Source organism: Trachinotus anak, unplaced genomic scaffold (assembly GCF_046630095.1).
Source record: "Trachinotus anak isolate AG129_WGS33_773 ecotype Australia unplaced genomic scaffold, CSIRO_AGI_Tana_v1 ptg000033l, whole genome shotgun sequence".
NCBI lineage: Eukaryota > Metazoa > Chordata > Actinopteri > Carangiformes > Carangidae > Trachinotus > Trachinotus anak.
The window spans coordinates 2,856,415-2,883,964 of record NW_027273884.1 but is presented as its reverse complement, the minus strand read 5'-3'; the positions used below and the strand labels follow the sequence as shown (position 1 = coordinate 2,883,964).

The window sequence follows — 27,550 nt, the reverse complement described above, 5'->3', positions numbered from 1 at the left end:
CAAACCATAAAGTTTAATCAGCACCTCTCTAAAACAGTTAAACAGTTTCAATATAAACTGAACATTATAACCTTCATGAGGGTATACTTCAGTACAGCACTGCTGTATTAGAGTCCATTAGTTTTCGCTAGGTGTACCTAATAAAGTGCCAACTGGGTGTATACTAGTCAGTGAAACATTCTGAGGATGGTTTCACTCAACCCACCAAAAATCCTACATATACCAATACCAAACATACTTGTACTAGTGGTTTACTTCAAATCTTAAACTGGAACAACCAACTAAGCAATCCACTATAGTAACTTACTACTGGTGGAAAGTATGGTAAGTTGTCAAAGCTATTAATCAGTACGATATGTGATGAGGGAAGCATGAAAGGTCAGCAACTGTTTTATTTTTCCATCCTTATAGAGCTTTCCACTGCACATATCCAAGGTTTGTTGTAATTGTAAACTGAATTTCTTGGCTCTGCCTTATACTCCACTGCTAACCACCACCGCTGTTTTTCAAAAGCACATGACACAATTTGATAGGAAGGGTACTGACCAACATAACAACTTAGTAGAGGTGTAAATAGCAAGTTACATTTATTCCCGTTACTGTAACAACTCATACTTTTTGGAGTATTTTCAAAAATCATTAATTTCACTCTTTACTTTGTGACATTTAGGTTGAAAATGTTGAATGAGTGAAAACAAAGTCACATGATGAAGTTAACCATGTGAGAACAACAAATCAAAGAGCCGAATCACCAGCTGCAGCAGAGAAGAAGCTGCTAATTTAATGCACCGCCCAGCAACCAAGTGTCCAAAATCAAACAAACCAGTCATGTTGCACTGCATGCTGGGTTTGTTTAAACACTAAATGCTAAAATACTAACGGTGGATCCTCCAGCTGTGGCATCAACGATCATTTCTACGGTCAGTGAAGTGTGCACCACTTTTCTGCTGCTTTTAATAATTGTCGATGTGACTGCAGCTCATTCAGCTCAGTGTTTGAAAACCTGGAGGAGCACAGTGACACACAGAGGCTGAGCAGGTTATATTTTGCACCAAGTGTGAACAAGCATAGAAGCTGGACAAAGAGCCAATTGTCCGGTGCACTAGACTCACATAAGGACATTAAAACTGATGTGTGTAACAAATGGCTGACTGTTGTAACTCACCATACAGACATCAACAAGTATTGCATTGCCTCGAAACGCAACATTTTGTGTTTGTTAGCTGTAGTCACTATGTCGTTTATACTCACTGCTTATACGACCTCCATCTTTTCTGCTGCTTTATTCTGTTGTTAATAAGTATATAATTATTTTAGTTATATAGTTGTTGTGTGTAAGGTTATTTTAGAAGTGTTAAGAGAAGCAGAGAGACTAAACCATGGTCACATGCAGGATAATTAAATTGTTCTGAATGTCTGGAAATGAATACATGCCACAGCAGAAGCGCCACAGCTAGCTGTCGCTGCCACTATTTGTTGTAATTACCAGTTGTATGCTCAGGCTGCAAAGTGCCTGACTAGGATTTATTGGATGCTTTTGGTGCTGGTCTCACCTGGTAACCGTGTATCTGAAATACCAATGCATATACACCCCGTAGCCTAAAGATGGTCTTTGATTTAATAGCATTATCATATGTTATTATTATCACCATATCACATTGTACTCCTCCCCTTTCCCTTTCAATTATCTAACACAGTAATGTTTACTTTTATCTGAATTTCTTTTGAATTGAAAAAGTAATTACACTTTTACTTGAGTAAAATGTTCCAGTACTTTTTCCTCACCTGCAACTAAATGTACAGAAATGGTGTTGACAAATACCATGGTTGATAATTGATCAATATATTTTCACTAAACTACATTTGTGGTTTTACATGTTTGGGGCAACATAAAGTTAATGTTGCTTTGCTTTATGTGTTCTGTGCATTTTGTACTGTTCATTTTGTAACATACTCCCTTGAGTAATAATGAAACAAGTTTACTCAATGTTATGACTTTGATTCACTTTGTATAGCTCATCTAAAATGTGTTGGGTCACAGAAAGAGGATTACTGAGAGTAAAAAAGATGCAATACATCTGTGGTGCTAGTTGGCAGCAGCATAGACTTGATAAACCTTCATAATAAAGCAGACAGAAAATCTCTCCTCAATGGTGTTTTTAACTCTTGCTTAGCAAGATAAGAAAAAAACATGTTTCTAATCCAGAAAATCTCTGAATAAAGGGTCAAAATAAAGCCAAGCTCACATGCTCTCCAAGCTTTGCATTGACACACACAAAAATAAAGAGCCTCTGCACTTTGAGCAAGGGAATTATTTGATTATGGTGTGTAGTGCTTTAGTGACCTCCAGTGGAAAAATTACTGCATACAAAGAACACACGCCATTTATGTTCACCAACAGAATTAATGAATCTGAAAAAGCATTTAATGTAAAGAATGATGCCACAATGAGACATGCAACTTCTAGTATGGATAAAAACTTTAAACAGAACAACCAAGGCTTCAAAAGATGCTACTAAGAGGCACAAGACAGACAGACTGAACACTGAGAAATGTTCAAGTGGTAGATGTATTCAAAACATGTCTGGAAAATCTGTATTCAAACAACTGCCTCTTTAGGTCTTGTCTGGTAGCTGAGACAGAAAATGCCACAGGGAATGTGCACAAAAAAAAAAAAATCTGAAATCTAATAATTGTGAGGCCTTAGAGAGCAACTAAAAGGCTGCAATGTTATATATATAATATATTTTTTAACTTAGTTTAAGGACTTCTTTTACAAAAGCCTCCACCAAATTGCTGTATTTCTGTTGTTCAGTAAATAATGGAACTAGGATTACATGACATAAGAAAAAGCTTTGTAAATATGATTGTGGGAAAATTGTGGGAGTGAATTTTCTGCTTTCAATGAAGTTCTGACTGATGACATCTGTGAGCAAATACAGGGGGTGGAAGCAGTATCAACAACACCTACAATGTAATGAAATCCAATACAATAGCTGTACAAACAACCTTTGTAGTGTTTAGTCTTTGTTGTGTCTGTCAGAGAGATACAGGTTCAGTAATATGCTAGCATTTCATTTTTTGTATTTGCCTGCTTTATGTAATTTGATTTAGTAGAGCGGAAATGATTACTTCATTAAGCAATTTATTTAAAAGTATTTTGACAAAGGTTTCAGGTTCTCAAATGTGAGGATTGGCTTCTTTTCTTCTACTGATGTTAGCATGCTAACCAGCCAGTCCCATCTGGAAAGACCATCTCAGCATTTTCCACTGTAGCGTTCAGTCTGCCTTGAAGAAATAGCGCTGTTCCCAAGGCATATTATAACCTCTTGTATTGTAACTCAATGATGGCTGAAGCTTTTGGCAAGTGACCATCACCACCACCCACACAGAGAAAAGCCCCTTTAAACTAAATAGCATTTTGGATGGTTTGATGTGAGAATTCAATTTTTCAAACTCCTATGACAACCATAATGCCTGCTGGTGTGTGAGTGTATATTGGAGAACAATGTCACTTACTCTGAAAGCAGGGTTAGCTCCAAGCTCCAAGAGACATTTGACAGCTGATGTGCACAGGTTGGACGCAGCAATGTGCAGGGCGGTGCCAAAATCAAAGTCACTGCAGGTGGCATCGACCTCTACAAAAAAAGGCAATAAGGAGATAGTGATGTTGTCCAGTTAGTGATGTTGTCTGGTTTCATTTTCTAACAATCGCTTCAAGCTAAAACACATTCACATCTCAGTTGCCAGAAAAACTGAAACCCTGCTCCAGCAGAGAAAGGATCTGCCTCTTAGGCTCTAAGTATTGATACATTACCAGATGTGTGCAATAACAGCTGCATCACACTTGGTGTTTGAACAGATTGCTGAGAACAGACTTTAACCATTATTTGCCTGACTTGATCATGGGTGTTAGGAGATTCAAACACCACCACAGCAGCAAGTTGTGTAATCATGTGTAATGGTACAGATTTTTTGTTGTTCTAATATCCAGTTACATTGTAAAATACCACTCTTACAAACTATTAATGTTTGCGCATATTTCCTGGGTAGGGAGGATCCTAAAGTGTGTGATATCATTTCAAGAATGAATAGTTAGATGGTTCAATTATTTGGAAGAGAGAAAGCCAAATTGGCAAGGAAAGTAACAGGTGGTTAGTTTATTTTCCTCTGTGTCTGCCCGTATTGTATTGTGGACAAACACCTGATAGTGTTGTGTCATATATTTGAGAGATAACTTTTGTGGGGAGAAATAAACTGAAAATAGGTCAGATGTGTTGAAAGTTTTTCCGTGAAGTGGAGAACTGCTTCTGATATAGACTAGATTGAAAAACATAATTTAAAGTCTGTTGCACATTTATAGCATCACACATCACATGTGTTAAACACATGCACACACATATTTTGAGCAAAAGTGGCCCTAAATAATCAGATATGCCCATTGGTCCATAGCTGTGTGGGGCTCGCACTTACTAGTAAAAGAGACAGCATGCTTTCAGCAGAGCAGCAGTTACCTTCAGTCTCATGCATTAATAATGCCATACTATAACCAACAGCCTTATCATAACTTGTGATTAAAGCTGTCTTATATAAAGTTAACTTCCATTTAAATATAAATTATCTTATTAACTTGACTTGACATCACAGTTCTCCATGCAGAACTGTGATATACATCCCCACGTGACAGGTGCAGGCAGCGCAGCTATGGGCCAAAATCCCACCAATTCCCCCTAAAACCACCTATCTGTGGCAATTAACAGGCCAAATCAATTAACTGGTCCACCTCTGTATTAGAAAACAAGAGCCTCTGATAAATTAACAAGTTAAGACAATAAAGGGGGGTTGTTAAAGAGTCAGCTTTACTGAGTTTATTGAGTTATCTTAAATTTGCTGAGTAAAACCTGGAACCTCCTCAAAACTGGAGCACGTACTAATGAAAAAGACATCAGCTATCCAGATAACTCAGCAAACCAGCATCTGCGAAAATGCCCCAGGTCCGTTACTGAGTCACTGACACAGCATCTGGCAGCTGTTATTAGGGCCAAAGGTGGTACACAAGAGCAGTGAACAGGGACTTCTATTTCTCCACTATGTGTATATGCCACTGAAGGTGTATGATGTTACCCTATCGCATCAGTTTTCTACAATTCTCATTCAGAATTTAACCAGATCCTGTTGTTTAGCTGCTAGACCCATTTTCTGTATTTAGAGCACAGACCTAGTTTTCACTGTCAATAATCATAACCAGTAACCACTGAAAATACAACATGGGGAATTATTTGACCTTACTAACAACACCTGCAGCAGTGTTATAAAGACAGGATTCTGATATACAATGCAAAGTTGTGGTAAAATCAATGTTTCTGAAATCACAAGTTATGACATGATTTACACAAATACTGTACATGGGGCTTTCACAAATTAATGTGTTTACTATTCAAATAAAACTGGCTTGAACACAAACTTAGTGCATTATAACATCCAAAACATGACCTACGACAAAATTTTACTTGAACAACACCCTAAAACATAATCAAAATATGGGAAACCGGCAACTAGGGATGACATGAGAACCGATACTTTGGGACCAAGTCAATACAAAATTCTGAAAAGGTGACTGTGCTTGTTTTTCTACAGTAGGTACCATAATGTCATAAGCACTGGAGATGTGATTCTTCTAAGACTGATGAGGGCAACTACAAGTGTCCAGTTTAGTTTGACTTCAAGGACAAAGAGAAGAAAAAGGCGCCACAGTAAACATTAACAACAACATGTGAAATGGCAGCAGCGAGTGCAGGTGCATCAACAGGTCTGCCACAACTTGTGGAAAAAAAATATACAGCAAGAATGATGTGTGGAGATATTTTGTTTTTGATGCTAATCATCAGGGACAAGTTACAGATGACTAAAAAAGCCAGCATGCAAATGGTGCCACAGAGCATTTCAGATGAAAGGAGTAAAAAAAACTCAAACTTATCTAAGCAGCTCAAAAACAGACTTCAGCATCTGTACACTGAATTCAGGTCATGTGAGTTTAAGTTGTTAACTTTATATTAACAACATTTCGTCCAAACGCTCATGTCCTGAAATGTTACTATTGGTTTGTGAATTGCGGCAATTGGCATCAGTTGTAGCAATGCTCCCCACACAATGGCTAACATTAGCTTCGTAAGGCTAACATAGCGATAGATCATAACCTGAGCTGGGTGCTCACAACTTAAGGGGGCTACTGTCATTACTGTTCAGTCTATCAAAATGTAACTTTGACTTTTTAAATGAATGTTTTCACACTTTTCTCTGACACCTAACTATATCCACTGTCCCCACTTACATAAAAAGAGGGTTGACAATTTTTACCACATGATGCAAAAGCACTACAAACTACAGCCATCTCTCTGACTAACATCTACAACAAAAACAAAACAAAAACATAAAGTCAGGTTGCAATGCAGGCATGTTGTTTTGTGTTGCACTGACTGTAGCTATTAAATGAAGCTTCTGTGGGTGCAGCTAATAAACTGGCAACTCGGTATGTTCACTGCAGGAAAGAGATAAATTATTAAGGTCTTAATCCTCACAGCAGTTGGTTTTGAAAACAGAAATGTCTGCCCTGTACTGACTGCTGAGGCGACCTTCCCCCGTCTCCTCTGGCTGCATCTCTGCTCTCACCTCCAGACTGGGAGGCCTGCAAGACCACCTGGATAAGCTGCGGCACATCAAAGTAGGCAGCGTAGTGCAGGGCCCTCATGTTAGTCCAGCGTGAACGAAGGTTAGGATCAGCACCCAGGCCAAGGAGCTGGCGGGCAAAGCTGGCTGCTGTCTCTGCATCACCTGGGGAACAGAGGAGGAAACAATGTTGTTATGTTATGTTCACACATACTGGAAATTCCTGAGACAAGTAGTGCACAGGTAGAACGTGCAGGAGGCAGAATAGAAACGTCTCCAATAGCTTCTTTGGACAATGGCTGTTCTATTCACACATCGCCTCTATTGGACATCACATGGGCTCTGTACTACGGTGCTGACAGGGCAAAGTCGGATTCGGACATTTACGTTCACACATACAGCTCCTCCAGGTAGCATCTAGAAAAGTTCAGGGCTGCAGTGCATGTGAGAAGGCAGCTTATGTCAACACTAGGGACTGTGTTTGACAAGTAATACTGATGAATAACAGTGCTTACCAAGTCATAAAGGATTATGTTCAGTTGTGAGAGTAGCAAGATAAATTAACACTGAGACAAGACAGTAGATGTGTGTACACTTTACAGTCCACTGGAGAGTGTTTATTCAACACCCCTGTCAATACTAACCAATGCCTGGGGCCCCAGCCTTGCAGCAGTAGTGCAGGAGGCTCATATCTGTCAGTCCATCTCGATCATTCACACCGCAGCCTCTCTTTAGGATCTGTGCAAAGACAAAATATGTAGTGTGCCACTAAGGACCTGGTGTCACAGTACAGGAATATTATAATGGGCTATGAAGTGAAGCTCGGGGACTCTGATCTGATGAATGACAAGCGAGCTAGACCTCTCATAACTCTGTTCATCTTTAAATTTGCACCAAAAATTGTTGAGCTAACTGAAATTGAAACATGTCATTTATTTATCAAGGGTAGCAGTTATTACGTGAGAGAAAATAATCGGCTGCTTTTACACTTGAGACAAGTGCCTCCCTGCACAGTTTACTGCATTGCAGCTACTTTGTGTAACTCTGGGTGGAGGTGGTTTGGGGGAGGTGTTGGCATAGCCTCAATCAACAACCTAAAGAAAAAAAAAAAAGTTTCATTTTATTCTAAAGTATTCAGGTGTTTTCAGTTATATTGTGCCTGCAATTTATTTCTTACTGTATTTTTTGCAGTGACTTCAGTGACTTGTAAGTGATGGAATCAGTCATTTGTGAGTTATCACAAATAAATGCATCAAAGTACAGAAATTAGGGTTTTCACTAAGGCAATGTAATTAAACAGTATTTAAGCACGTTAAAAAAAAAATGCAGGATGACGTCACCTCATTGCCGATAAGGTCAATATTCTTCTGAACCTGGGGCACCCACTGCCTGAGGACAGCGAATAGCTCTGGTATTGTGGTGCTGGGATCCTGAAGAACCTCCCTGCACTGCAGCTCGCTGGGGTCAAAGAAGGAGAACTCTGGAGGTGGTAGGAGGGACAAAAACAACAGATAAATATTAACTGTAATGTAATTCACTTGGTTAGTGGAACTAGGAATCCAAAGCTTTATGTTTCTTTTTCTCTTGCTTATGCATGTGAAGAGATCATGCAATGTGTCCCTTACCACAGCATTTTGCTGTCATTTACAATCACATTTCCTCTCCTCAGACACACGGAGCAGAGCATAGAGACAGGCTCACAACTTGTTACCTAAGTGCTACCCACCCCAAAAACACTCAACACAGGGGAAACACTGGCATGTGTGAAACCCTGCTGCACAGAGAAATATTAACTTTGTGCAACAGACTACAATTCAGTCAATGCCCTTGCTGTGCTTGCAGAGGTGAATGAAATCTGATGTGACAGTGGATGGCATGCTGTGACCTAGGGCTGCCTATGACCACAGTCAACTGGCAGTCAATTCATCAGCCGACTAGTCATTGCATGTTTATGATATTGATTTAATTTGTGAAATACATAGTTACATAGAGAAAGAATTTTATAAGTAACATTGCTAACACTGTGCTACATTAAAAATAAATATAAAACCATAATAATGAGCTTGTAAAACATAAATTTTACATGTGTGCACATGAAGCGAACCACTTTTTAACAACACTGCCAAAGCAATATTTTTTCTGAATGTGTCAGAACGAACAGAAAGGAAAAGGTTACAGAGAGTGGCCATACTACATGGCTAATATTAGGTTACTTACATGTTTCAAATGACGAGGGTTGTTTGAGGTCGACAAATGATAAGTAAATGTTTGCCTCTGGCTTCTTCAAATGATCCCACACTTTGGAATTCCTGCCCGACATACCGGTATGTTACACAGGCTGTCCTGTGTTTACAGGTTGTTTCAATAGGTTGCGTGTTCCCTTAGAGTTGGTGTTGCAGTCCTGCTTGTCACACGTGTGCATAAAAGATGTTGTTGCCATTGTACTACATTGTACAACGTCTCTACATCTCTTATTACTAAATATGCCCATTTATGAGGAGCCCCTGATGTTCAGTTACATTTCTATCTAATAACCGCAGGGACCAGCTGTCTAAACTTTGTCTGTCTATGACTGACTGAGCAACTGAGTGCTGACAGTTCCTGTGGAGTTTAATTTTTTTTTTCTTTTTGGAACCAACTGACCAATTAAAAATTACTCTTCCAAGACTCTTCTCATCAACTAGCATTTGATGGACTATTAGAGGGGTGGGCCTACTGTGAACCAAAAGAAGCAATTGAGAACCCAACTGAGTCTGAAAACAATGAGTGTGGGCTCAGGACTTCAAATTTTTCATCCCATCAGGATCATCGTATCAGACATGATTATTCCTGCTTGAATCTTGATTAGTCTCACCGAATGCTTCACTGAGCCAATGATCAATAAAAATAATTTGTCAGCAGCCGATCATTATTTCAACTACAGGTTCAAAAACGTATTACAAATGTTTTTATATTCCAGTCGTAAAGCATGTGATATCCAACCATTTTAAAATCTATTCAGTTTGTAGTGAGTGTGTTAATTAACCTGAAATGTGACACACCTCCCTGGGTGAATGTACTCAGTGTGTGCAGATCCTCACCATAGTCACTGGGCATGGGTGCAGAGGCCACCTGGTGGATAACTGGCCGCTGAAGGGAAGACAGTGCAGTGTGGCAGCCCAGGACGGCGTCCCCCTCGACAGGCTCTGACACATCCTCCTTTGTCATCTCCCCCTCAGGGCCTGTGTCTGGAACAATATTAGAAATCCTATTCTGAGAATACAAGTAGGTCTAATCTCAAAACAATGAGAACTCTACTTCTTTTATAAGAAGACATGACTACAATGAAGTGATGGTGGTGATATAGTACCATCCCATCAATACTGTAAGCTCCTCAATATATCTCCTAAAGTGGACCTTGTACTTTACACTATTAAGAAAACTGCATGTGATTAGACCTCAAAGTGGCATTAATTGGATAAGAAATATCTATGCTGTACAATATCAACACCTACAGCTTGAATGTTGTTTACATCAGAGTGATATTCTTATTCACTTTTTTATTTTTTATTCAAAGACTTTTGAAGTGGAAAACTTCCAGACAAACTGACTTGTGAGTTCTCTCTTACAAACACACTGATTTCACAATTTCACAAGTTGATATTACAGTGTTACAGCTGATTCTGCACAATAAATGCAATACAGAAAAATGCATTTCTTGCACAAAATTACAGGACACTCGGAGCAGCAATGCTCTCATATTGAATGTGTTATGGTACTTTGAGGTCTCTTAAACAAAAAGGAGAATGTCATACATACTGAGGTATCATGAGGACATGATGATGTGACACATCTGAGATGACAAACCATCAAGATAATTTGATATACAGGCCTAAGGATTACAGATTTAGAAAATCTGAATTAGACTCAAAATAAATTTAAAGTGTCATAAAACAAAGCTTGAGTGATGGTTTTAGTTTTCCTAGAGAAAATCTTTAAGACAGGTTTATGATGGACATAGACTTATCTACTGGCCTAATCTTTAAATATTGACACTGTGAAACTAAAAGAGTTGGGGAAGCTGGGGAAAAGGACAGAAAACTTAAGACGGTGATAAAACACACACACGCACACGCACACGCACACACACTTGTACTTCCATCTTTGTGAGGACACTCATTGACATAATGCATTTCCTAGCCCCTTACCCTAACCTTAACCATCACAACTGAGTGCCTAACCCCAACCCTGACCCTAACCTAAGCCTAATTCTAACCATAACTCTAAAACCAAGTCTTAACCTTCAAAATGTGATTTGAAGGTGTCTCAAAAAGTGAGGACCGGCCAAAATGTCCTCACTCTGTTAGTAAAATACTTTTTTTGGTCCTTACTATGTAGCAAGTACAAGTACACACACACACACACACACACACACACACACACACACACACACACACACAGAGGCCTAAGCCTGGGAAGGCAACACTGATCCTAAAATCTGCCCAAGCAACCAACACTCACTGTCATCTTCTCCTTTATCCTCTTTCTCGTCGATGTCCATGAGAGCCTCCCAGTCCAGCTAAGTTCAAATCAAGAGATACAGACTGGGTCCAGCAGAAAATCTAACCAAGCTGCTACCCAAAATAACCAAGTACATTGAATGTCCCCTCCTCAATCTCCAATAACACACCTCCACTCTCTGATCATACCCTGTTGATCCCCTGACTCCCAGGTCCAGTGACTATTTACAGCCTGCACACTTACCAGGGATAGTGTTTTCAGTCCTGACTCTCACCAGCTGGAATGTCACTCTCAGTTTCCAGCCATGTGCACTGCTGACCCCACTGCCGCCTCATCTGACTAGTCAACCATAAAGACCCACAATGCAGAGAATGTGGATGAAGGGTGACAGTGCAAAGAAACACAGAATAAAAGGGCAGCAAAGTCGTGATGGTGGTGACTTGGACTAGTGCCCTTCACAGTAAAGGCCAGTGTCCAATACCCCTTGAGAGCAAGCCTCCACCCTGTTAAAGCACCCACAGGCAGGACAATAATTCCCTACCACCTCCATAAAGAGAGTTTCTATTCAAATGTCCCAGTAAGCCATAACAGTGTGATAGTGAACCAGCATGGACAACAAGACGATGAAGCAGTTAAATGGAAGTCAGCCATCATTAACTGCTTTTCCTGCTGTGACATGTCAGAATGTCTCCTGTGAAAAAGGCATGTTGTACTTCTCACTTCATATCTAACTGCATGCTTGGGTAAAAGTCTAACAAAACAGTTGTTTTGCTGAACAGTTTTCTCAGTATTCTCAGTTCAGTTTGATGGGGATCAGGACATGAGAAGGTTTTTCAAGTAAAACTTCAGCTTGAGAGTGAGTTTTAGTGGTATGAAATATAGATCACAGTAGAACTTCCCATGAATCCCCAATAAACCAATACGAACAATGCAACTAAGACAGTTCCAACTGAAATCCAGGGTCTTAGGTTTTGCACACGACAGTGTAAAGTGTAAAGACAATCATTGAAAATTTCAGTTAGGCTAATCAGGAACTAAAATTTGATAATAACCAAGCTTTAAACCGAGAGCCTCAGTGGAAAGCATTCATTCCACACCACATACAGCAGTGCATGCACAGACTAGTAGTTTTCCAGTACTGTTACAGAAGACTGCAGTAGAATATCAGGCTCAGACCAAATAAATTAATAAATAAAACAAGCACTGTGATCATCTCCATCTATTTCTAATGCCTGACTGATCTGTTAAACAGAAAATATAAATTGTCATTTCAGTCAGTCTTTCAGCACAAACCTTCATGCTGTTAACCCTGCTGAGAAGAGTGAGATGAGAAATTCCCCTGCGCTTCTCTGAGGCCACTGACAGGCTGTCTAGAGATTAAGAGCTTGCAGCATGACTTGGGACAATGGCCTACTTTTGCAATAAGCCTGTCCTTGTTTGTCTGACCCATGATGTCATACTGTTCCCATCCTCACAGCTGATGCAGAGACAATGTTGTGTCATATTTCAAACTGATTTATGGCTACACACTGCTTTATGGCAACTCACTCCAGACATGCTACTAGCTTTTCTGACTGCCTAGAGTGTATATGAATCTATCATAAGCCACGTTAAGCAAATCATTACAACAAAAAGTTTGTTGTAGGGTTGTATTGCACACAACCTTCGTTCATAATGTGGTTAAGTATAGAATTAAAAAAGAAGTCATGCTCATTTGAATTATTTAAATACAATATAGCATATGTTGTACTGGGGAGGGGGGCTTGGTTTTGTTTCAGCATGTTGGAGCAGATCAGGTTCTTACTCTTGAAGCCCCTACACATAAAAGAGCCCCCCACCCCAGGTGTTTCCAATTGGCCTAATTAGACACCCCTGTCATTTGTATTGCGTACATGTACTTCGGTGATGTCCTGTGGCCCCAGCACCTCCACCTGAGGACAGGTCTCATCAGCCTGGATTATTGAAAACACCTGTGTGCATCCCACTATTTTCAAGGCAAGAGTTTTTCACAAATAGCTACACAAATATTATTCCACAAAGACCTAGTTATACACAGCGTAGTAGCACACGCTGGGCTGTATAGTAGATGATAACATTAGGCCGTTCTTTGTGCACTTTATCTCAGTTTACCCTGCTACTTCCTGTCTCAAGCTAGCTTTAGCCTGTGTTAACTAAACGATTGCAACCGAAGAGGGCAGTGACCACTCCCTCTTCCCTCACACGTTTGTAGCACTGGAGACAGCTGAAGCTATGTGATCTCATAAGATGCGTTACCACTCATCTAACCGATTTCACCATTAACTTCTGCCGTTTACACAGCTGTTATTTCACCTAGGTCGCTCACAGGAAACTGTTAGCTGGCTAGCACCTTTAAAAGCCGGTTGGGGCTCAGTGACAGACAACTGACAAGACATGCATTTTAGTAGATGCCTAGTATTATTGCACAGTTAGCAGCCACTGATTTTATGCTCATGAATTTTGGAAAAAGTTGCCAAGAGAGATGAAGCGCCTTCTCACGTTAGCTCCTACGTTAATGATATCTAGCACAAATATTGGCCCAAGCCTTCTAGCAGTTTCAAATGCACGACTAGAAACAAAAATAAATATAATTTTAGGCAGCTGACAGCACATAAAAATATTAACGTTACCTTGGCCTTGCGGCTCGTTTGAATTCGCTCATGAGGACAATGATTAGACAGCCAGAAGCAGATTTAATTTCCGTCAATTCTACTAGTGTGCTACATGGCTAAAGTTCATCCTGTTTTAGCCTGCAGATTTCAGAATAAAGGCGTCCGTTGTATACTTCCGGTATTCAAAATAAATGTAATAAAAACAACAATACACAACCTTTGCTGGATAAAATAAAGATGAAAGTTTATAGTTCTGATTCCATATCCCGATGAAGTGTTATTTGAAATATTTTAAACATTTTCAAATATTATAATAGATTATAAATTATAATAATTTCAAACCCTGAAATGTGCACATTAATGTTTAAGTATAAGGTATTTTTTTTAATTCAATAATTTACAATCATTTTATAACCACTGTTCCACTAGATATGACTGGGATACTCACTCTGCTGATACTTCCGCAGCATATGCACCCAAATATTATGTAATGTTTGCAAGTATAGCAAAGTGGGACAGAGTTGGACTGAAGATGGGTACCATTGTTTTCCAACATGCCCCTCATCATTTACTGTCAGCTTCTGTCACCATCTTTCCATCCAACAGAGATAATTTCCCAGGGGCAGCATGTGAATGTGTGTGATGCTGAACTAGAGAGGCCACATTCAGGGCAGTTTCAACAATGGATGCTGGTTTTCATTGAAAGTGACCGCACAGCTCCTGCGGTTGCCTCTCTCTCAGCTCCTGCTCTTCGCTGCTTGACCCCAGTCTCACTGGTTCAAGTGCAGGTCTGCTCCAGGCGGCCAGAGCTATCAATTTCCCGCAGAAGCTGTCACCGCCCTGTTTGGTTATCCAGTGCAGAGGTCTATGAGTCAACATAAGTGATGCAGATGTTTGTGGTGATAATATGTCTCCTCGCATTTTGTAATCGTGACCAAGAACTCCGGACATTGAGGCTAAATCAATAGCAAATTAGCGCAATATGTTACCAACAATTAAATACTGCCCTCAGCGGGGGAACACGGCGCACGCTTTAATTGGCCGCACACCGTTTCCATGGAAACGTAAACAAAGCGGCTGGCAGTGATTGCCTCACACACACAACTGGCGCACACACCACGATCTGCTTAACTATCTATGATCGATAACTCCTGTTACTGATTGAACAACAGCTTTAATTGGTTTCTCTATCGCCAACCGAATGGACTTGAACAACGTTAGGCGCGTATCCTCCGCAGGCTACCGGCTGCCGGAAAGATCCAGTGGAGCCAGGCCGTTAACGACCCAGCCACCCGCGGAAAGGACGCGCTACGCCAAAGGAGACGCGGTGTCCGTGGAGCCGAATCCAGACAAGAGTGACCCCGTCAAACAGGACCGAGTGTGGAGAGAGCTGGTGTGGAGTGAGAGGAGAGGAGCCCGGGAGTGGTGAGTCCGGCCCCAGGAGAGGATGTCCTGTGGAAACCTGTGTACTCACGGCACCTGCCTCTAACCCGTCGAAACATGACGACAAGACTTTTTTCTAAGGGATGTTGTTGAGTCAATTTTAAGTCGTGGTTGATCAATCCCGTTAGTTTATGAAGCTAAACAGACTTAGCCTAACCACTACTTTATGATCCACAGGGAGAAGAACTGGAACTTTCTCAGGAACTATGATCAGATGGTAAGTAATTGAAATAGGGCTACTTTGAAAATAACATATTTAGTATTATACCGCAGCCATTTCGAGTCCTATAATAATAATAATGATAATAATAATAATTACAAGAATGAGATGAAATCCTTTTTGACAATAAAAACCAATGATGTACACATTTTGAATATCTACTGTTGGTGTGATGCTGCAGCATTTATCTGAAATATCATCTCTATAATGGTACAACCTGCAGTTAGCAATAAGCCTACTTGATATTGTGTAAAAAGCATCATATGAAGTAATTGATTACAGGATAACTAGGCCCCATTTGTCAGATAAATATGGTGCCAGCTTCATCTGAAAGCCATTCTACAGCTGACCGTTCATCAATCAGAAAACATCTGATTGTGATTCAGTTTTAGTTTTTCCCCTGTGTGTTTGTAGGGACAGCCGAAGTCAGAGGAACCTTTACCCAGCTACGTGTCGCTCTTCTCTGATCGTGTCCCCAACACCACCAACCAGATGTTTGGCAGCAGGTTGTCCACTCCACTGGGGAGTGAACTGGTCAGACTGGACAAACTATTACTCTGGTCTGGAAGCCATCACAGGCGCAAGCAGGATCCTGAGATGCAGCCCTGCTAGACCACTGTGGACATGAGTCACTTCACATCTCCACCTATGCACAAAAGGGTTTTTTTAGCCTGGACTCTGCAGAGCTTTAACTGTACTGTCCTTGTGGGAAGCTTGGGTTCGCCAAGGTGTGGCACTCAGCATGGCCCAGCCATGAGTTTAGATTTGATGTGGTGGGTTTTTATTGTTTTTTTGTTTGTTTGTTTGTGTGTTTTAAGTAAAATACAGACATCTATTCAGAAGCCATATCAGGGAAGCAGGCAGGAGTAATAAGAAAATGATAGTTTGCCGTCCTACATCTTTTAATATACCAGATAAATTGTTATTTATGGATTATATTTCAGTTTATGCCCAGAAACTGTGTTTATTTATAAGTTTGTGTTTTTGTGGCAAAAAAATGTTACATGCAAAAAGTACAAAACTTAATGTTAAAGGCATTTGCTTACAGAGTAAAGACAGATGAGAGGGGAAGACCTCGGTGATGAGATCAGGTCATCCGAGCTTCATCAAGTATTTAATCAGATACTTGATAATCTAACAAGATACCTGATCAAATTTGGATGAGTTAAATTTTGTATCACCACTATGTTTCTCTCCCAAAAGCCTGTGTGCTCAAATAGTGTTGCAGGGACAAAAATAAAATAAAATAAGATGAAAAGAAAAATAGAATAAAGTAAAACCGAAAACATGAAGCTTAAAAGCATGCAAGAACCAAACAAACAAACAGACAAGCAAAACATTGCATATAGTTTAACACCAGCTCTATCATAAGAATGAAAAGTCTATTTACTGATATACATTTTGTTTTGGTGTTAAACTGGTTTTATTATTTTAATTTAAAAGCCATAAAATAGCTGTTACATACTGTAAGATGTTCTCCAGGACCTAAGCCATTGATTTCATGTTTGTGATTTTCATGATAATGTAGCTTACCCACCTGCACTTCATGGAACTGGCAGCATATCTCAGGTTTTTGTTGAAGCTGCCTTAAAATGCCATTCTGTATAATGTTTTATTGTTGTTCTGTATGTGTTATGTTGTTATAAACAACATGTTGTTATGAACAACTTAACTGCCCCTTTTGTCTGAATTTGAATAAAAATGTTGGTCCTCTATGAATTTGAAAAAGTAGTCTTGGGGTGATTGTATGGTGTGAGTCTTTCTACATTGTAATCAGAGTCAACATCTCATTGGAATAAAGATTTTGGGTGTAGTCTTGGTGTACTTGATGGATTTTGTTAAATTAAAAGTAGGAGATAAAAGCAATGGTTTAATTAGATCATACAACATGAAGCAATTTAAAGGATAAATTTGGAATAATTCCAGGCTGAGAGGTGACTTTGAGTTGACGGTGCTCAGATGCTTCTCTGACCTCAGTAACCTGTGCCTCATAAGCTAGTGTTGAAGTGCAGACTGTTCAAATGAGAAGGCAGGAGGTACATCACAACTTTCAAAATGTGCACAAGCCAACCAGCTTCAGTGGATGTGTGCGGAAGTGAGAAAGGATGCCGGCTGACAGGAAACTGCGTCAAGTTAACTGAATCATAAAGGAAACCAAAGACATTCGCCTTGGAAATAAAAGTTTATCTGTGCATCTATCAATCTATCGATCTATGCGCATGTATGTTTCTATAATGATTGATCGTTCGGTTATTTATTTCTGTATTTTCACCAAGCATGCATAAACAAACTGTGGCACAAAAACAGAATTCGGTTTTAGCGATTTTAATTTTGAAAATTACAAGCGGAAGTTACTTTTCAATGATAGCACCTTGACCCTGGTGACAGCCTGGCAGCAGCGTCTGGCTGCTAGTTGTAGTAACAATCCTCAGAGACCCAAAGTTCAGGCTCTGTTATTACCATCTCCAGAGGATGCAGCCAGACACGTTGCTGCATGTGGCCAACTTCAGCACGCTGTTCGTGTGCATGGTGCTCAAGTTCCCGCAGATCTTTGTGCTGATGCGGGCGAAATCATCGACCGGAGTCAGCCTCAACAGCCTTCTGCTCGAGCTGGTCGGGTATGAGATTTTTACTACAACTTGTTGAAGTCGTGGGGGGAGGAATGAATGCCGTGTTGCGATCTGTGAAGTATGTTGAAGTTGTTAATTACAAGGGAAAATTAAGTGGGATCGATGTAAATTACTTGTACGTCATATTTATTCAGTGTAATATTGACGTGAGGTTGACTTCCGGTTAAGCGCCAGGTTCATCCCGTGTAGACAAGCACACCTCCAAACTCCATTCACAATGTTCCTGGTTTATTGTGGCCTTTGTTATAAGAAGGGGCGCACATACTCTTAAGCGTAACATAAGACAGCTACTGAATCCCCAACACATAATGCTGAATTCTGCATAAATCTGAACCACCTATTATTCTAATAAAACGCTAAAACATATATTATTTCTGCGCCATCCACCTTGCCTTGCAGGGGGAAACTAACTCTCATGTAGGCAATGTGTATGCACATCCCATCAGCCCATGCAGTGTTTTTCTACACTAAATACTAAATAGGACAAGAGGGGATTGTCTCCAGGAGGCTCTCTGACTGAGTTTTTAGGCACAAAATAATCCTGCTGTGAAGGCTTAACACTAAACAGTTGTGTTTTGTTTCCAACGCTGCTGGTTTTGGTTGGATTACTGACCACAAGGAAGAACTGGCCTCATTCAGGTCTCTTTGTCCCAACATCTGTGTGGCTCAGCTGTGCTGTCTGATGTGAAATCAGTGCAGTTCTTCTCATGCACTGAGCAGGAAGCGTGGTCGGAATCTGTTTTTTAAACTAAAATGTACATGAATTCACTATTGTTTCTGTTTACTAGATGATTTGGTGTTTGGGATGAAGCAGCGTAGTTTCTGTAAGGCTGTATAATTTCTCAGTGTCCTATCTCTCCTCGGTGCCTGGCAGTAGCTGCTCTGCCCTAAACGTCTCCACTGTGTTGGTGAGCGATAGCCTGCTGTCACTGTGCATGCTAGAGTGAAATAGCCAAGCCTTAAAGCTGCACTGGGTAAGATGTTTATGCAGTAATAAATTTGTGTTATCAGCCTGAATTACAAAGCATGGCTTCAATCCAATCTTCTCAAGTTAAATTGGCATACATTCACCCCCGTCATCCCTAATGAATCTCCGGTGTTTGGCACTGTCATTGGTGGGAAGAATCTCCATTTACAGCATTTGACCGCATCCTAAAGGTGCAGTAATTTATGATTTATTACTCCATACAGCATAAAAGCCTAGAATCAGCAGGAAGTCTTGTTTTATTGGCCATTACTGTGAAATTCTTCCATCAGCCTGTCTAGGAGCAAAACCTGTTCAAATTCGGTCAAACCTGAACCTGAATATGGCCAAATGTATCTGTCATTTATGTCGATCACAAACCACCTCTGGTAATGTGGCGAGTACTCGTTCCATTCATAGCTCGCTTAATGATCCCTGTAAGTGTAAAACTGAATCTGTCACCTCAGCTGTGGTCAGTGAGAGATCTCTTTTCTCTGTTCCATCTCTTTATTGTGTAAGGCATCGCGTATACATCAGGCTGGTGGACATGAACCTGCCAATATCCTGGAGATATCCAGAAGCTACCAGCAGTTTAACCCCCCCCCCCCAAAAAAAGTGTGAAATTGCCTTGTGCAGCTTTATCTTGAATTTAATTTTAATTTCTTATCATTTTAGCAATTTCACTGTGTATCAGTTCCTCAGCCGTGGTCTTTGCCTGCTCATAGGAACCTGTACACATCGACAGGGTCTTCAGCTGTGGAGTCTCAGAAATTAAATTAAAAGCCAAAGTTCATCATGTTTGAACATATTTATCCAAGCTGCTTCCATTAAGCAGTGAATTCATGATTGACTGCTACTGTTTGGTAATTAAACGATGAATGAATGGGTCATATTGCCTCAGCACTGTATGGATGGCTGACACAGCAAATGAAAATCCTCCTCACTTCATCAAACTGTGTTCTCAGTTTTTGTTATATTTGTTTTTCAGCATGGCTCCAGTGTTTCATCTGAATCCGTGCTGAACATTTGTATGATGTATGAACAGCATCATGACCTGACACCATCTGCTTTACAGGTTCATCGTTTTTGTAACGTACCAGACGTACTATGACTACCCACCTCCAACGTACCTGGAATATCCAATCCTCATTGCGCAAGGTGAGTTGGCTTCAGTTACATCATCTTTTACATCCTTTAAAGGGTGTTAATTAGAACTCTTAAGAAAATACAACTTTTCCAGATTTTTTCTCCTGTTTGCTTTTTGGATCACACTCCTTGATTAGTTAATATTTCAAAGACAGCGCTAAATGTCTCAAACAAATCTCCACAGTCTATATCTACTGAAATCAAACATGGTGATTTGTCTTGTTAGAGCAAAGCAGAGCATCGAATTAGCCCATGGTTTATTATCATACATATGGATTTGACAGTAAATCAATAGATCATCTGTATGGCTGATGCGGTCATAACTGATGTCGTGTGAGAATTTCATAGTGTCACCATAATAAACATCTGTGGACACCACAGATTTAACACAGGAGCAATCAGTCTATGAACTTTATTGATCTCCACTGGTAACCAGTGAGAGCTACATTAACACAGCATCGATGTGCTCAGCCCACATCAACCCCTGGAGGCCTGAGACTGACAGAGACAGTTATTACATCTGTGCTACAGAAGAGTCAGATATCTTCAAAAGTTTTGTAGAAACTAGAAATATGAGCTTCTGTACGAGTTAATGAAACAGTAAAAACTTATATCAGTGCCGTGTGAAGTAAAAATCAAACCTAGCCGTGTGAAACATGCAGCCCATGGATCATTTGCCCTAAAGTGATGTGTGTTATAACCTGGCCCGTGTCCTCAGATGTCATTCTCCTGCTCCTGATTCTTCACTACAACGGCAGCCTGCGGCAGAGCCTCATCTACGCCTTGGTGTATCCTTCCACCGCACACTTTCACTGGATGTGAAAGTGTTCATTCAGTGTTAAAGAAAATTAATGATCCACTGGCCTTTGTTGATACCTTTTTATGTCATGTGTTATTGCCCTAACATAATGTGCTCAGGTTTGTCGCGGGCTGGAGGCTCCTCACTGTGGAGAAGTGGATCATAGATCTGGCTATGGTAATAAATCAGTGTAACATCACTCATAAGTCACAGTGTGTCAGAGAGTAATCAAAGGAATGACATGTCATCCGTCAGGAGTAATGAGGTGGAGGTTTGAACAGAAACTTACCCTGACCTCATTGCGTCTGGTGTATCTCAGGAAGACACTCAGACCTTAGAAATAACAAGTCATCTTGTTGGTTAATGAGCAAAATGATGTTTTTGCATCAAAGTAAGCGAGACTGGGATCCTGCAGCTGCTTTTCCTCTTTAGAAGCTGCAAAAAAAGTGTAAAAAGTGTTTGAAACTTTTTTAAATGAAGCTCAGCTAAGCTGATCATGATATTATATGAGCAACAATATCCAGACTTATTCTAGACTTGAGCATCCCTCCTGACATGTATCAGGCCTGACCTCCGCTCTCTCCTCAGAGCCTGTGCACCTTCATCAGTGCAGCCAGTAAATTTGCCCAACTGCAGTGCCTGTGGAGATCTAAGGACGCTGGACAGGTTAGCGCCCTCTCCTGGGGCATGGCTTCCTACACGTGTATGGGTGAGTGACCTGAACATGAAAACTCAGTGTGTCTACCTTTCCCAGTTCCTTCACGGCCCCTCCCTGTCCAGACTCTGGAGCAAGTTTTTGTTATGTTAACGAAGCTGGTTTGAAAGAAGCATGCTTCAAGTTGATTTCCTGTGTTACACCTGTCACACACATTAGACCAGGAATAACTGTCATCAATGTGCAAATACTCTTTTTTTTTTGGCCCCTTAGAAGAAAGAAACAAGTTGTAAACACACGATTTTAAGTTGATATGATGAACTTGTTAGCAGCGTCATTCACTTTACTTCACTACATTATATTACGCTCTGGTTTGCTCTCATCAGACTCTGTGGGAAGTTTCAGTCTCTTTGGCTACTTAGCGTTTCACTACGTTCACCAGCTGGGTGCTGACTTTGTCTGCTGTTAGCTGGTGGACAGGCAGTTTACAGTGGTTCCCAGAGCTTTAACAGTGACAGCAGCTGAACATGATGCCAATCATGTCTAATGAAGACTTTTCAGCCCGGCAGCACGAAGGCTCTATATCACCACACGTTCAAGGTGGGCGGCCAAGCTTAGTGTCACCAGTTCAGCATCCACAACCTTCCCTTCTGTTCCTGAGTGACAGAGCTAAAGTGGCCAGAGGTGTTTTTACAGAAGAGTAAAATGTCACAAGGAAGGTGACCTTTGACCTTTGTGATATAAAGTGTCATCACCTCATCATTTTATCCTTTTAGACATTTGTGTGAAATTTTGTCATCACACAAATCCTTGAGTTTTGGCCAAAATCGTGTCATGTTGTGGTCACAGTAACCTTTGACCTTCGACCACTAAGTTTTAGTCAATTCATCCTTGAATCCGAGTGAATGTTTGTGCTAAATTTGAGGAAATTCCCTCCGGGCGTTCCTGAGATATCGCGTTCATGAGAATGTGACAACACCTCCCTGACACGGAGGCAGAGAAAGTCATGAAATACTTTATCAATTTATGAGACATTTTTCTTCTCCCTCAAGTACTATTACTGTAATGTTTCAGTTCATGAATATGTATTACACTATTTACTCAGCTCTGAATTTAATAAATTAGCAATTCAGCACTTCATTCATTAAATATTAGATGCTCTCTCGGAAAATAAGGATGTCACTGACTCGGCTTCCTCTTTGTTTCAGCGCGGATCTACACCACCACAGTGACAACTGGGGACATGCAGGGTAAGTCAGACTGAATTACAAGTGACTGTGGGATCTGTAGTATCCCAGATAAGAATTTTTAATATTCTCTTGAACATTACAGAAGGAACTCTTGAAAAAGATTTGTTCTCTAAATTACAATCATCATAATTTTACTTTTTTTTTTTTTTTTTGTGGCTCTGGTGCTTTGCAATGAAGAAACCAGGTGTGCATTGACAGTGAGATGGGCTCAGTCAGTAGTGTCTACAATGTAAAGGGTCCAAATTGATGCCTATGCTCTTCTGAGGTTAATTTTGTTTTGGACAATTGTTCTTTCAATCTTATCTGGAATGTGGTTTGTAGCTTTTACATATTTTCAGGGGAGAAAATGGAGCAAACTTGTAGTGTGAAATTTGAAATAGGACTTGGTATAGCTGTTGTTGTTAAACAAGAGAGTTTCCATTCTAATAAAAAAGCCGGATATGAATGTATGTGAACCAGGCTGCTGAAAGAGAAAAGGCATTTTGAGAATCTGGTTATTGATGAAGGCCAAATGAATGCACAGTACACTACACAACACTACTTCCTGTGTGAATGTGCAGGAAATCCAAATAACTAATGTTTAACGTGTCAGTTTTTTTTTGGCTTTTTTCAATATGAAGCTGCATTTTCTGCAGACACGGGGAACGTCTCATGGTTTTATGTAGAGAATGAAACTGTTGATATGACCTTAAATGAAACCTGGTGACTACTGTAAGCTCAGTGTAAAGACAGTTCAGCTCTATTCTAATGATCCCGCTCCCTCTGCCACAGTCCTGGTGCGGTTCATCGCCATGACCCTGCTGAACCTGTGGGTGCTGCTCACCGTGCTCTACTACCAGAGGCACAGCAGCGGCTCCAAGAAAGAGGACTAAGATTTAAAGTTGGATCCCGGGGCTGACTGTGACGTCACCACACTGATCTTCACCAGAGTTTACATGGTTGCTTTGGACAAAGCCAATACTGAAAAACTGAACTGACTCAACGGTTACGTCACATGCTTTTGTGATACTTAACCATAAAATGTGCTTTTTTATATTGTTTTTACCTCAGTTTTATACCCTCACGTTTCTTTTTATAACATTCCAACGACCAGATATCTGCTGCATACTGTATGTGGAAAAAGATGTAGTATAATTTGATAGGAAAGCACAGGCCAAGTATATTTGGCATCTTCCTGCTCAGGATAAAAAACAGTATTTTGAATAGAAATACTTTTAGAAATGTTAAATTCTTCTCTGAAGTATTTAATAAACCAAACCTTTCTGCTTCTTACATTGTGGTCATTCCAGTGTCGTACATGAAAATAGAATATATTATAGAATAATAGATATTTTAAGACAGAAATAATCCAAAACCAAAAGGCACATCCACGTCTTTATTGTTGAAGTGGTTATTATTATAGAGCTGTTTGGTAGCAAACATGCAATCTGGATGTAGAGCCCTTAAATACAAAGTGGACAAGGCTGTATAAATAATATAATGTGCACTGTATGGCATGTAAAATATATACTGTGTATATTTATATGTATAAAACATGCTTCTTGGTTAAAGGAGAGCACTCAGTACACACATACACACACACTCACATAGTTTAGTCTCTACCTGCTATATAAGCCACATACACACAACAATGTGCCCAAACTCAGAGTCCGGTTACTTTTAATACAAAAATATCAGGACAAACACTTAAAAAAAAAAAAAAAACTTTCAATGGAAATAGTGCTGCTCAGTATTTTGACTCATGGGATATGATTGCATACCTTCAATGTTTCGGCTTCTCATTGGTTGATTCCCCTCACGTTCATGTTCATGCTCAGGATTGACTAAAATCTACATTTGTTAGTAGGTGGAGGCCTGTGGGCGACAGCACTCAAGTGTGAGGCCTGAAAAGGCAAACACATGCAAGTTCACTCCGAGTAGTTGGTGATGAAAGGGGGCTTCAGTCAAGTATATCTGGATAGAATACAATGCCTGTGTGTCGTCTCTGGTGAAGCCCAGATGTACATTCAAACTAAGGAGCCGAGCTCGGATCAGAAAAGCATCAACGGTGCACTCCTTGATTTCAGTAAACATTAACCCTCACAACCGACAGTGCAGGAATGAAAGACCATTGAGGATCTCATGTCTGGCCCTCCGTCTAATGCCATTCAGAGCAGGATACTGTTCGCTTCTAACCGTTACTGTGGTCATACAACGACAAACCAGTGATTCAGAGCGAGTCCGAGTCAGAGATCTGAATAACAGGCACTCAAGGTTTTATTTGCTCAAATCTGGGAGGAATCTCTCACTCCTTCCCCCGGCCTTACTGACTTTCCCAGAAGTCACAGCTCATTTGCTTGAGTACCTTATTCAAGTTTCCATGACCCGTGTGGTCACGCACCTGAAAGCAGAGTGGTGAGAAGCGGGAAGCTACAATCAATGTGAGAAGAAGCCAAAGTACAGATACTCTATCTGGGATCAAGTTCAACTCAAATTACAGAATTTACCATCTTCTGAGTGTAGTGTTCCACATTAAACCCCTAACATTGCTCACAATCATTAAACACAAAAATGTCCTTTTTTTATTTGGCCACAAGAATTGTTAAAGGTGAAGTCGTGAGTTTTCCTGTTGGGTCCTTCAATCAGACAGTGTGTCCTGGTGAGAAGTGTTGAGACACTTAATTGCTCTAGTCAAGGGCCCAAGAGAAGACTTCAGCTAACATACTCGCAAGCCATCCAGGATCCAAGATCGAACTGCTAAAGTTCAACAAATGGGGAAAGGAGACTGTGTAACTCTCACAGACTGAAGCAGGACAGGGTGGTTTGTGGAGCAGTGATGTGGAGTTCAGTGTGCTGATCTGCAGATGGAGCTTTGTATACAGTCTTTGATTTAGGGAGGAAACACATCCCACCGCACTCCTGAGCGAGGTTAACTGGAAGAAGAGAGACAAACAGAGGCGAGGTTAGTCTCAACGAATCCTAAATGATGCATCAAGAAGATTAAAGATTTAAATGACACTAAAGAAAGAATCCTGCATCACATGTTCTCACTTATTCAATGTTTCAGTCTTCAGATCTTCACCAATAAAAGTTGATTTTGTGAAGGATTCTTTGGTTTCTTCACACGCAGGTTCCCTTTTTTTTTTTTATAGATACCAGATCAGTTCTGTGGGTGGAGTGTGTAGAATCTGATGTGAGACGTTCTGCTTCTGGCTTTGATAGTTACCCCCTCTCCCATTTACCCCATTTAACACAACTGCAGCCTTTTTAGGGCATAAATACAGCCTGACCACTGCTGGATATTTGACCAGTACAAATTCAACATAAAAACATTTCTGAAAGGTATCCAAGATATTTTCTGATTTTAAAGTGGAAAAATAAACTCTTGTTCTCTTCTAGTGAACAAACTACATCAACAGAGACACAAACAAACATATCTTTGTGCCTTGCAATTTCTTGTTACTGATCAGCCAAAATATGCACTGATACTAATCACAGATCACAGATATATCAGGCTCTGGTGTCAAAGGGTAAGTTATAAAATTTTTATTACCTTAATTCATTTTATTGCAAACAGTGATAAAGTAACAGAAGATATTATTGTTTGCATGAGAGTGCATGTGCAAAAAATAACATAATTCAACATGTTCTGCCCTAAATAAATTATTAAAAAAGTCCCATTTAAACCCAGATCAACACGTCTGCCTCCCTGTCAAACACCCAGTGGTGAAGTGATCCCAGTCATCAGGTGAGCATCACTGGGTCCAACATATGTGCACGTATCCCACCACCACCACAAACTGACAACCAGGACTGTGTCCCCACATTCAGTGCAGACGAACATACACACATTCAGGAATTTTGTTGTTTACAGGGAAACATCTGGCTGAAGGAAGCAAACGATTGGGGGCGGTCGTCATTTATACCAGTGTCCACTGCTGGATTCTTCTCGCCTCATTTTGAAGCCGTTTGACCTGCGAGGGCTGAGGTCAGAGGATACAGGGTCATGTTGGCCAAGACGGTTTTAATAATGTTAACAGGATAATGTGACCAGAGAGCAGCACATTCACCCTGAGCAGCTTTAGAGATAATGCATATGTAGTTGATGTGATCAGCTGCCACTCTGAAGACAGCATTATATTTATGGGTTTCATGTTTTTAAATAAGCAGCAGAGCGGTTTCCTTTCATCAATATTCAGGTTTGATCTCCAGAGTTTAAAAGAACGAAAATCACTGCAGTTGGGACAGCTGCTGTATGAATCAGGGCCACATGGAAACATGTGTTCCACTGCCACTGAAATCACCGCACAGCACAGCACACACTGCACACACTGTTACCATCATCAGAAATGAATAGAGGAACAGTCATCATCAATATCATCCAACGCCCAGTGCCAGTCCTGAAGACCAAAGTCCTGCAACCTGAAAAGGGGGAGATCAGTTCTGATATCTGTAACATCTCACATCTGGCAGCTGTTCTCATATTAACAGGTGTTATGTAAAGGGAGGACATGAGTGAAAGAAAACTTCTCTGAAGTCATCATGCACATGAAAAACAAAACCCGCTCCTCACATTTCTACATCTACATTTCAGAAACAACTCTTACAGAAAAAAAATGAACACTGATTTTGGGAACTTTCGACCTTTTGGTCACTGGATGCACAGTA

General features: G+C 40.4%; 4 protein-coding genes across 16 annotated transcripts in view; 2 read left to right on the top strand and 2 right to left on the bottom strand.

Annotated features, from left to right (window-relative positions):
- The window catches only part of LOC139614045 (CAP-Gly domain-containing linker protein 4), a 42,323-nt gene extending 28,357 nt beyond the window's left edge, over positions 1-13,966 (bottom strand). For 5 of the 11 annotated variants that reach the window (XM_071471134.1, XM_071471135.1, XM_071471136.1 and 2 more), the window contains exons 1-6: positions 11,167-11,224; positions 9,747-9,893; positions 8,007-8,146; positions 7,311-7,404; positions 6,670-6,831; positions 3,520-3,638 (exon numbers count right to left, since the gene is read on the bottom strand). In XM_071471134.1, coding sequence (XP_071327235.1) covers positions 3,520-3,638; positions 6,670-6,831; positions 7,311-7,404; positions 8,007-8,146; positions 9,747-9,893; positions 11,167-11,206 — 702 coding nt within the window. In that variant the 5' untranslated portion in view covers positions 11,207-11,224. Of the gene's footprint in view, positions 1-3,519; positions 3,639-6,669; positions 6,832-7,310; positions 7,405-8,006; positions 8,147-9,746; positions 9,894-11,166; positions 11,225-12,459; positions 12,607-13,814 lie in introns of those variants that run through there. The other 6 variants (XM_071471131.1, XM_071471137.1, XM_071471129.1 and 3 more) reach the window with 5 other exon arrangements.
- Positions 13,967-14,820: 854 nt separating this feature from the next.
- Positions 14,821-17,272, top strand: cimip5 (ciliary microtubule inner protein 5). Its single transcript, XM_071471140.1, has 3 exons — positions 14,821-15,221; positions 15,417-15,456; positions 15,874-17,272. Exons 1-3 carry the CDS (start codon positions 14,998-15,000, stop codon positions 16,069-16,071), a joined length of 462 nt encoding a protein of 153 aa, XP_071327241.1. The 5' UTR covers positions 14,821-14,997; the 3' UTR covers positions 16,072-17,272.
- Positions 17,273-17,828: 556 nt separating this feature from the next.
- On the top strand, positions 17,829-24,175 carry slc66a3 (solute carrier family 66 member 3). Its single transcript, XM_071471460.1, has 7 exons — positions 17,829-18,077; positions 20,129-20,211; positions 20,918-20,987; positions 21,118-21,175; positions 21,587-21,707; positions 22,862-22,903; positions 23,675-24,175. The coding sequence occupies exons 1-7, from the start codon at positions 17,932-17,934 to the stop codon at positions 23,773-23,775; spliced, it is 621 nt and encodes a 206-aa protein (XP_071327561.1). The 5' UTR covers positions 17,829-17,931; the 3' UTR covers positions 23,776-24,175.
- An 89-nt stretch (positions 24,176-24,264) lies between these two features.
- Positions 24,265-27,550, bottom strand: part of rock2a (rho-associated, coiled-coil containing protein kinase 2a) — a 40,190-nt gene continuing 36,904 nt past the window's right edge. For 2 of the 3 annotated variants that reach the window (XR_011686957.1, XR_011686956.1), the window contains exons 32-33: positions 26,733-26,865; positions 24,265-25,815 (exon numbers count right to left, since the gene is read on the bottom strand). Coding sequence is in view for 1 of the 3 variants with exons in the window: in XM_071471454.1 (XP_071327555.1) it covers positions 25,812-25,815 (4 nt within the window). In the remaining 2 variants the exon portion in view is untranslated. The remainder of the gene's footprint in view (positions 25,816-26,732; positions 26,866-27,550) is intronic. The other variant, XM_071471454.1, reaches the window with a different exon arrangement.

Bases quoted from the DNA above. Each gene is read 5' to 3' on its own strand.
- cimip5 (XM_071471140.1), top strand. From the start codon at position 14,998: ATGGACTTGAACAACGTTAGGCGCGTATCCTCCGCAGGCTACCGGCTG. The intron at 15,222-15,416 runs GTGAGTCCGGCC...TATGATCCACAG, and splicing joins AGGAGAGGAGCCCGGGAGTG to GGAGAAGAACTGGAACTTTC. The intron at 15,457-15,873 runs GTAAGTAATTGA...GTGTGTTTGTAG, and splicing joins TCAGGAACTATGATCAGATG to GGACAGCCGAAGTCAGAGGA.
- slc66a3 (XM_071471460.1), top strand. From the start codon at position 17,932: ATGCAGCCAGACACGTTGCTGCATGTGGCCAACTTCAGCACGCTGTTC. The intron at 18,078-20,128 runs GTATGAGATTTT...TCTGCTTTACAG, and splicing joins CTTCTGCTCGAGCTGGTCGG to GTTCATCGTTTTTGTAACGT. The intron at 22,904-23,674 runs GTAAGTCAGACT...CCTCTGCCACAG, and splicing joins GACAACTGGGGACATGCAGG to TCCTGGTGCGGTTCATCGCC.